The sequence below is a fragment of the Rhinopithecus roxellana genome, chromosome 20 (genome assembly GCF_007565055.1).
Source record: "Rhinopithecus roxellana isolate Shanxi Qingling chromosome 20, ASM756505v1, whole genome shotgun sequence".
Lineage (NCBI taxonomy): Eukaryota > Metazoa > Chordata > Mammalia > Primates > Cercopithecidae > Rhinopithecus > Rhinopithecus roxellana.
Window position 1 is genome coordinate 46955878 of NC_044568.1, and position 10298 is coordinate 46966175.

The following is a 10298-nucleotide window of genomic DNA, read 5'->3' on the forward strand; positions in this document are numbered from 1 at the left end:
TGCCGAAGGTATGACTTATATGTATTTTATTTTTATCCTTTTTATTGGTTCTGTGGTTCTTTGAGGAAGCTGTGTGGTTTCACCATTTTCCTCCAGATCTGGAAGTCAGCCCCATATTACCTCAGTATGGGTAAAAAGGCAACTACTATTTATATTATTGTGGCTCATATCCAGGAGCCACAATAGAGTATGAGGTTCCTACCTTATCCAGGCTGTGCTGTTGTCTACAGGTTCTTGAGCAGGCCAGAGTGGAAATCCCCCTGTTTCCCTTCAGCATTGTTCAGTTCTCTTTTAAGGCCTTTTCACCTATCCTCACCGAGGAGATGAACAAAAGGGTAAGTGGATGGGTTCTGCTGAATGATTTATTTAGTGACTTTTTATAACCTCTTATCATTAAGGAAAGTAATACATGCTTTATTTAATTTGTTGTGTCTTTCTCTAGATTTTTACTATCTGCATATTAACATCTAAAAATATTTTTATAAAAATGGGAATCAAACTATGCATACTGTTTTACAACTTTATTTTTTCATTTAACAGTATACCTTGTACATCTTTCTGTATCACTACATATCTTATTTCCCTTGTTTTTAATGGCTACATAATATTCTGCTATATGATATACCTGTTAACAGCATTTGTACTTTATATACTTTTGCTATTGCAAATGATACTTCAGTGAACATCCTTGGACATTTGGCAATTATTTATGTCAAAAAAATCTTTGATGAATAATCCCATGCATTGACTCATGATTTCAGTTCTCTTTTCACATTCATTCCCATACTATATTCTGTTGTTTTTCCTACAGATGAGGATCAAGTGGACAGAGATATCAACTGTCTATGCTGGGCCATTTAGCAAAAATTGCAATCTCAGGTCTCTGAAGAGGCTATTTAAGAGCTTTGGCCCAGTCCAGTCAATGACTTTTGTTCTTGAAACCCGTCAGGTAAGACTGGAAAATTCAGATTTCAATTTTCTAGATTAGTGTTTCACATTCAGGTGACTGCTTGGGCCATGCAGATAGCAAATATTCCTGAAGTAAGCTTGATTGCTACCAACTGGAGCGCGAGACATACGCTAATGAGAGCAATTGTTGACCCACAAGAATGTATACCCAGTATTGTGAGATCTTTTGTTGTGTGTGTTTAAAGAATTGAGACATCTGGCTGGGTGTGGTGGCCTATATCTGTAATCCCAGCACTTTGGGAGTTTGAGGAGGGAGGATTGCTTGAGTCCAGGAGTTCAAGACCAGCCTGGGCTATATAGTGGGACCACATTGCTACAAAAAATTTAAAAACAAGAATTGAGAACTCTGTCAATTTTCATATGCTGGCTCCTATTTTCTCAAATATCAGGCCATGCGAAAAAATATGTCTGCTGGTTGAATATAACCTATGGTCCTTATGCTTGTACCTAGCTTTAAATGATAAAATGCCCTTTCAAAAAGAGAAGTAACTTTCATATCTTAGAAAATTACTTCTTTTTTTACAGAGTAGGCTCATGGCTTGCTTGGTTAAGATACAGGAGGAAGATTATGGGAGGGCTTTTGTTGTTATTGTTATTAGTTCTCTTATCTCTTAGGGTAGGTTTTTGGTATTGTAGGTTTGTATTTACATAAAAGCCTTTTAAAGAGATTAGTTTTACTTTAACAAAAATAATGCTTGCATATGGTTTTAAAAATTTATATAGTTCAAAAGGACTTCACAAGTTAAGTCTCCATCTTCATAGTCATAACAATACCATATCAGTAGATAAAGTTTATATATGAGGCAATAACATCATAAGCATATAGAGACATAGAAGAAATCATGAAAATAATTTAAAAAGAATTAAAAATGGAAACAGTGTAATAGGATGTTTGTAGAATGATATACAATAAAGGTAACAATGGAGGCCTCCAGGGGGAAGAATTAGCTAATGAGATTAGGGGAAGACTTTACTGTAAATATTGTTCCTTTAGAATTCGGAACTAGGTAACTATTAATTGGTGTATTACCATGTATGAAAGTGAAGTAAAAATACTTCTAAAGTGATGTAAGTGCAGGATCCTAGATATTTTTAAATGTGCTATCTCTAAATTTTTTAATTTTTTTTTTTGACACAGAGGCCCAGGCTGGAGTGCAGTGGTGCCATTTTGGCTCACCACAGCCTCTGCCTCCCCAGTTCAAATGATTTCTCGTGCCTCCCAAGTAGCTGGGACTACAGGTTTGCACCCCCATGCCTGGCTAAGTTTTGTATTTTTAGTAGAGATGGGGTTTCACCATATTGGCCAGGCTGTTCACGAACTCCTGACCTCAAGTGATCCATCTCCCAAAGTGCTGGGATTACAGGTGTGAGCCACTGCACACAGCTTCTAAATCTTTTATTAATGGCTTTTCTATGACTAAAAATACAGATACAAAGATTGTCCCTGAGAAGATGGATTGGGGGATGAGAATATAGCAAGGGACTATAACATCTTCCTAAGTCTTTCTCTTGGTCCCTTTTTTTGGTTGCGAGGGTGGCGGGTAAAATACATATAACATAAAATGTACCTTTTTAACCATTTTTAAGTGGCATTCAGTACATTGACATTGTGCAGCTATCACCACCATCTATCTCCAGAACTTTTTCATCATCCCAAACTGAAATTTCCTATTAAGCAATAATTTCCTATTACTCCTTCCCCCAGCCATTGTTTTACTTTCTGTCTTTATGAATTTGACTACTCCTGTATACCTCACATAAGTGGAATCATATAATATTTGTCCTGTTGTGTCTGTTTTATTTCATTTAGCATGTCTTCAAGGTTCATTCATGTTGTAGCATGTATCAGAATTTCATTTTCAAGGCAAAATAATATTCCATTTCATGTATATACCACATTTTGGTTATCTATTTGTTGATGAACATTTGGGTTGTTTCTACCTTTTCTTTTTTTTTGAGATAGGATCTTGCTCACCCAGGCTGGAGTTCAGTGGCGTGATCACAGCTTACTACAGCCTCGACTTCCTGGGCTCAAGCAATCCTCCCACCTCCCAGCCTCCTGAGTAGCTGGGACCACAGGCTTGCACCACCATGCCCGGCTAATTTTTTGTAAGACAGGGTCTCTCTGTGTTGCCCAGGCTGATCTTGAACTCCTGACTCAAGAGATCTGCCCACCTCGGCCTCCCAAAGTCCTGGGATTACAGGCGTGCCTGACTCTGGGTTGTTTCTACCTTTGACTATCATGAATAATGCTGCTATGAACATGGTTGTACATAATATCTGTTCAAGTCCCTGCTTTCAGTTCTTCTGGGCATATACCCAGAAGTGGAACTGATGGATCAAATAGTAATTCTGTGTGTAATTTTTTGAGGAATCATTATACTGTTTTCCACAGTGGCTATACCATTTTACATTCCTACCAGCAAAGAACAAAGGTTCCAACTTATCTGCATCTTCACTGACACTTGTTTTCTATTTTATTTAATAATAGCCATCCTAATGGATGTGAAATGGTATCTCATTTGGGTTTGATTTGCATTTCCCTAATGATTAGTGATGTTGAGTGTCGTAGGCAATTTGCACATCTTTTACAGCAATGTCTATTCACTTATTTGCCCTTTTTTTTTCTTATTTATTTTTTTCAGTTCCAGCGACTCTGCAATGTTTGCCCATTTTAAAATCAGGTTGTTTGGGTTTTTTATTGTTGAATTGTAAGAGTTCTTTGTACATTCTGGATATTAATCTTTTATTAGATAGGTGATTGCAACTATTTCTCCATTCTGTGGGTTGCTTTTTGACACTGCTGTTAGTGTCCTTTGATATACAAAAGGTTTTAATTTTTATGAAGTCTAATTTGTCTATTTTTAATTTTGTTGCCTGCCTTTGATGTCATATTCAAGAAACCCTTGCCAAGTCCAGTGTCATGAAACTTTCCCATGGGAAGGCTTTTATCTCCATATTGATGCTGTGGCTCAGATAATCACAAAGATTTACTTACTCCGAGTTACCAAACAGAAAAGCAGACCATTTGAAGATGTAGCCTATCCAGTGGAAGAACTTATCCTTCCCAAGCTTATAAAGTTAAGCTAAAAGACAGACAAATGGGAATCTCTGCCCGTGACTTGCAGTGATGACTTTAGTGATGCATAATAAATATTACGAAAAGCCTGTTGGGTAGTTGCATTTTAAATGACAAAAGTTAGTTATTGTCTGAAAGCTAGTTCCTGAACTTTAATGATCCCATTTAAAGTTGACAGTTTACAATCAATATCTGTGTAGCCCAGCACAGCAAAGGCATCCATTCTGGTGGCTTTGGCCACTGTAGTTTGAATCCTTTTCCCCAGCCCCTTCTTTAGCAGTTTGAGCTGGAAAGCAATGGTGAGGAAATCTTGGTCTTTCTGCAGCCTCATCTCTGTATACAGTATGAAGTCCTAGAAGCAGCCCAGCTGGCCATAGAGTCCTTGGATGGTATTCTGGTAGATGGTACCTGCATCAAGGTAGGGTGACAAGAGAAAGCTCCCTTTGCTCGGGTCTAGCCTACCACAGCCTGTATGTATAGTGCCCCAGGACATGTAGCAAACACCCTCAAGCGGCCCAGGCACAAGACTTTGTTATGGAAAGTCTTCAGCCAAGTCTGACATTCTCCTGCTGGCAGTGACTGAAGATATAACAGCTTTCATTTGTGTCAGAAATCATCCTGTGATAGATTTGGGGCTTCCTTGCATTCTTTATTACTACTTAAGTCCCCAATGGTTTATTCTGGTTGGTTCTTTGTGGTTGCCCTTTTCTTCACCTTTCAGGGAAATCAAATGATGGTATTTTGAAGTTTCTTGTGCCCATAAACAGAATTTCATTAAGGGTGGGAGGCAGGAAACTGAAGAGAATATGTTTACATGAAAATATGTATGTATTTATCAATTAAGTCTCTAACATAATTCTGTGAGGCAGTTATCTTTAGTTTCCTTTTACAGAAAAGGAAAGAAACTGAAAAAGTTTAGGAAACTGAAAAATGAAGTTATTAGTAATGGTAAAAACTTGCTAGTATCCAACAGGCCTGAGGATTAAATTGATTTTCTACCACTAACATCAACTTTCCTTGGTTAGGTGCAGAGGCCTGTGACAGAGCTCACGCTTGATTGTGAGACCCTCGTGAATGAGCTGGAAGGAGATTCTGAAAACCAAGGCTCTATATATCTGTTTGGAGTGAGTGAAACCTTCAAAGAACAGCTGTTGCAGGAGCCCCGCCTCTTTCTTGGCCTGGAAGCTGTGATCTTGCCTAAAGATCTTAAAAATGGAAAGCAGAAAAAATACTGTTTCCTAAGTAAGTCTATGCTGTCGAATGTAGCTTTGGGGAAGGAAACTGGGGATGGTAATAACGTGAGGTCAGAGAAGGGAAGATTCACCTCCTGGGCTGGACCAGGGCAGCAGTTACTGATTCTGTCCTTCTCCTATGGCCCTGGCCAGGCAGCTTGGATGGGATCAACTTTTTTGGCCCTTAATAACAAGGTGGGGGTTCTTGCTTTCAGAATTCAAAAGTTTTGGCAGTGCCCAGCGTGCCCTCAACATTCTCACAGGCAAGGACTGGAAGCTGAAAGGCAGGCATGCTCTAACCCCCAGGCACCTTCATGCCTGGCTCAGAGGCTTACCACCTGAATCAAGAAGGCCCGCAGGACTTCGTGTTGTACCTCCCCCCTTTGAACAGGAGGCCTTGCAGGTGAGTGAGTGAAGGTTTCTTGGAGAAGATGTCAGGAGAGTCCTGCTCAGTGACACTTAATCCTTTAATCTTTTTTTTTTTTTTTCTACCCTGGCCCTCAGTCTTATTTCACTCTCCAGCTTCCTCCAGTCCTGGCCACATCTCCTTTTCTCCCAGATCTCTCATATTTTTGCCCCCTCCATACCTGCTAAACTTAGGTTTTTAGTCTTCCAGATCTCCAAGGGACTTTGAGGGACCAAGGCAGGAAGTCAGAGAGCTGGATAATTATTCAGTGATCTAGTCTAGGGTTTCCCAAAGTGTGGTACATACACAAGATAAATTGTGGTTGTCATAGATGGTCTTTTTTTTTTTGTTTTCACTTTTATGGTTATGGATTTGTCTTTTTATTATAGCTAAGACATCTGAATGGACTTGTTTTGCTAATACTTGTTAAAGTATACAACAACTACATTGAGACTATGATTTTGTGAATGGTATTAGTTAGACAAGGCTAAGGAAGAAATTAACTCACTTTATGGAAAAATGTTAGAGGGATATACAAGCAGAAGAGTGGAGGTAGAAGTTGAATGGCTAAAGCTTGGGAAACCCTGTCTTAGTCTAATCTCTCATACTTAGCAGATGAAATGTAGGGGCTAGAGTTGGTAAGTCACTTGCCCAAGGTCACAAAGAGACTTAATGGCAGAAGCCAGACTAGACCCCTCATCAGCAATGTGGCTCCCCTAGCTTGGGGTCTTAGAAGACCCATCTGGAGGAAAGGATAGTAGCCGTCCTCCCCTGAGGAAGTCCTAAACCAACTTGGAGGCCTGGGGATGCTGGGTCAGCAGAGAACCTGCAGTGTGGGCTCCAGTGTTAGACAAGGGATTTGTCTGGAACCTTTACTGGAATCCCATAGCCTTAGACCCGGAGGAAGAGTGTTGCAGCCCTTCCATAGGTAACGAGAGAGTGTTCTGGCTGAGTATTGACACGTGGCTTTGATCCCAGACTCTGAAACTGGACCACCCAAAGACAGCAGCCTGGCGCTGGGGCCGGAAGATTGGAAAGCTCTACAGCAGCTTGTGCCCAGGCACTCTCTGCCTCATCCTGCTGCCAGGAACCAAGAGGTATGGACTGGAAAGGGTATCCCTTCAGGACTCTGTTCCCTGGATTTCAGCTGTTTTTAGAGAAAAAGCCTTTTGCTGATGTTTAGGTCCATAATGAGGACTTACATGAATCACCTCTTTAATTCTCACAGTTCTAAAAGACAGGCATTGTATTCCCATTTCACATTTATATGCTCTTGTATAACTACATCTATTGGTCCCTCAGTGAGGTAACTTATCCCCAGTTAAAACCAGGGGTCTTATGTCCTTCTTACTCCTCTCTGGAGAAAGAAGTAGCTGCTAACCCCACTTGAGTAAAAAAAAGTAAAGTCTCAGAACAAGCCCTAGGCTTAGGTGTAACCTCCCCGCATATGAGGAATGTGTTCCTGCCTTCTGTACCTTTTTCCCCATTGACACCTCTGTTTTAAGAGATAACAGGGCCTGGTTTGCTGATTCTAAGCCTGAGGAATACTGGAGCAGGACTCTGAGTCTAGTTCCAGCTTTATCACCTATCTCCTCTGACAAGTGGCCAAGCTACTTCCCCGCTATAGATCTCAATTTCCTTTCAGTAACATGAGGGATTTGGAATAAATCAATTGATTTTCACACCCTTTTAATTGTAAACCCTTTCTTTAAAGAAAAACCAATATTAAATCTTAAAGCATAGAGACGGGCAGTTTTGGAATGAGTGAGTGGGCAGCTAAATGAGTGTATATTGGGGGAGGGAGGGAAAGACGGTAGCTTTTTTGAACAGTCTGAAAACCTTGGATTGTGTTAATTTTAAAAAGTTCCTTGAGATTCTGACATCTGGCTAGGTACAGTGGCTCATACCTATAATCCTAGCACTTTGGGAGGCCAAGGCGAGCAGATCACTTGAGCTCAGGAGTTCAAGACCAGACTGGGCAACATGACAAGACCCCGTCTCTACCAAAAATACAAAAAAGCAAAAAAAAAAAAAAAAAAAAAAAAAAAAAACTGCCAGGCTTGGTGTTGTGGGCCTGTGATCCCAACTACTTGGGAGGCTGAGACACGAGAATCACTTGAATCCAGGAGGCAGAGGTTGCAGTGAGCTGAAATTGCGCCACTGCACTCCAGCTTGGGCTACAGACTGAGACTCTTGTCTCAACATTCTAGGAGTTGATAGAGCATGAATACCTCTGGCCTTGAAGCTGGATCAGAAATTCATTACCTAGCATAAAGTTATTGTAACATGCATCTGAGGGCCATTAGGGAGATGGTCTACCTACTGGGTAGGTTGAAAGAACTGCTTTCTCTGAAAAGCAGAAACAAGTATTAGGTGTTTACATTGAGGGGGAAAAAAACATCTTCGACCAACATACTTTAAACAGGTTTGTGGGTAAGCTAATAGGAACAGGGTAAAAAGTGACCACGAGTTGCCAGTAAAAGCTTTTTGGTTAAGATGTGGGCTCTGGGGAACAGACAGACTTGTCCTTAGGTAGCTCCTCAGGGGCAGTGTTATGGTGGTAGGTGGACTGGGTTTTCATGTTCCCACGTAGAATACTTAAATTGCAGTCCACCATTGTTTAGGTAAACTAAGTCAAGAGTAGCCCAAATCATTGTTCTTCCTGGATGTTCCACAGAGGGTGAAGCCAGAAGAGGAAGTGCTGGGGTCAGGGAGCAAAAACACTTAAGTTGTAACTGAGACAAAGATCCTAAGATAAGTTTGACAAGTTAGGAGAATTAAGCCCCTCTGGAAGCAGCAAATCCTGTGGTGAAGAACCTAAACTACTCCTATCCTTTAAAAGTCACATTCTGATTTCTGTGGACATACTGATCAGACTCAGCAGCAGTAGCATGCATTTCCCCAAGCTGTAGAAGCTTGCTGTGTGACTGACTTCTCTGGGCCTTGTTTGTGCAGCTGTGTCCGTGATGGCAGCAGATACTCTTGGGAAACATTGGGAAAAAGGAATAGCAAAAACAATAGAAGGTTTCCTTAGGCTGGGGTCTTGATGCAGCTCTTAATCATTACATTTTTGGTAGCTTCTTAAATTAATATTGAAAACAACAGTAATTTATCAAACCCAGGTACTGTGCTAAATGCCTTTATATGCATTTTTGGTTGAGGTTGTTAGAATCTTTAACAAGTGGAGAAAAAGTCTCAGATTAAGCAATTTTCCTAGGGTCACAGAGCTAGTAAGTGCATAGTCAGGACTTGTACCCTGATGGTGTGTCTGACTCCAAAGCAACTCTCCTGCCCTCAAAGCTCTAGTTCTCCATACACAAAAGTCTAGTGTTTGAATGTTTAAGTTCAGACATGAGGTGGAGACAGATTCCGTGTTTGTCTTTCCTCATTTCTACCTGCTTTGCCTCAGAGAGCTCCTCAACTCTAACCCGCTTTCATGAATATGAATTACAAGGTGGCAGGGAACTAACAAGTATTGAATGGCTCCTCAATTCAAAGCACCATGCCAGGTTTTTTACAACAAACATTATTAAATAAGTTAATGTTTTGTAATGTTTTTTAAACAGCCCCCGGCACCTAGCAGGTGCTACAAAAGTATGGAATGAACAAAGACTAAGACACTTTAACAGCAACTTGTAAGGGCTCTAATGGCAGATTGCTATTATTGATATCCTGGTTCTGTCACTTAACAGTGTGACTTGAGCAAGTCATATAATGTCTATGAGCTTATTTTTTAAATGAGGATAACACTTGTACCTACATCAGTGAGCTGTTTTGAGGATTAAATGAGAGAAGTGTTTAGAACAATTCTTGGCATGTAGTAAGTGCTCTGTGTATGTTTGCTATTGCCGATAGTCTTCACCAAAATCCCTGTGAGGTAGTAAATATTTCATAGTTTTATAGATATGCCTCATATCTCCTAATTGGTAAAGGCAGGATTTGAATCTAGACCTCTGAGACTCATCAGTGCTTTTTCCATTAAAACTATCTTCAGCAGGCAGCTTTCCATAAACCTTCCTGCCCTTGCCCCATGGCACACACACACACGTACTTGGAAAAACATCTTCTCTAACTAGGCATTTATAACCATTCATTCAACCTTATGGATAAAAACCTACCTTTGTTTCTCATTTATTGCAGCACTCATGGTTCACTCCCTGGCCTAGGACTGATGGGAATAAAAGAGGAAGAAGAAAGCACCATCTCAGGCCTGTGATCGTGAGTCGGCCTGCCATGTTTTCATGTGCCATTTCTTACCCCTTGCAGGCAATGGCAAAGAATGTGGTCAGGCTGTAGTCTCTCCAACCAGCAGACAGCTTTTGTAGAAACTTGGTGTAGCAGCTAAAAGAGTTTAATTTGTTTATATGGCATGTATAAGTTTTCAATAAATGCCTAAAGTTCAAGCATAGTATGGGGGTGTCCACAGATTGTTTCTTTGTGTCATTGAGTTTATGTGCATAGGCGTGGTAGCAGGTACTCACTCCATGTAGCACCCCTATTACGTGGTATATTCTGATAAGGAAACCAAGAGGACTCCTTCTCTGCAGAAAACCAGCCAATTAGGCAATTTGTCAAAGTTGTAATGTCTGTGAAGCAAATTTCTTTAAACTGT

At 40.5% G+C, this 10298-nt stretch overlaps 1 protein-coding gene across 1 annotated transcript in view; it reads left to right on the plus strand.

Annotated features, from left to right (window-relative positions):
* REXO5 (RNA exonuclease 5) overlaps nt 1-10097 on the plus strand; it is a 44681-nt gene extending 34584 nt beyond the window's left edge. Inside the window, exons 13-19 of the mRNA XM_030925601.1 lie at nt 231-335; nt 812-949; nt 4374-4466; nt 5074-5290; nt 5496-5683; nt 6665-6783; nt 9827-10097. Coding sequence (XP_030781461.1) covers nt 231-335; nt 812-949; nt 4374-4466; nt 5074-5290; nt 5496-5683; nt 6665-6783; nt 9827-9902 — 936 coding nt within the window. The 3' untranslated portion in view covers nt 9903-10097. The remainder of the gene's footprint in view (nt 1-230; nt 336-811; nt 950-4373; nt 4467-5073; nt 5291-5495; nt 5684-6664; nt 6784-9826) is intronic.
* Nucleotides 10098-10298: the final 201 nt, after the last annotated feature.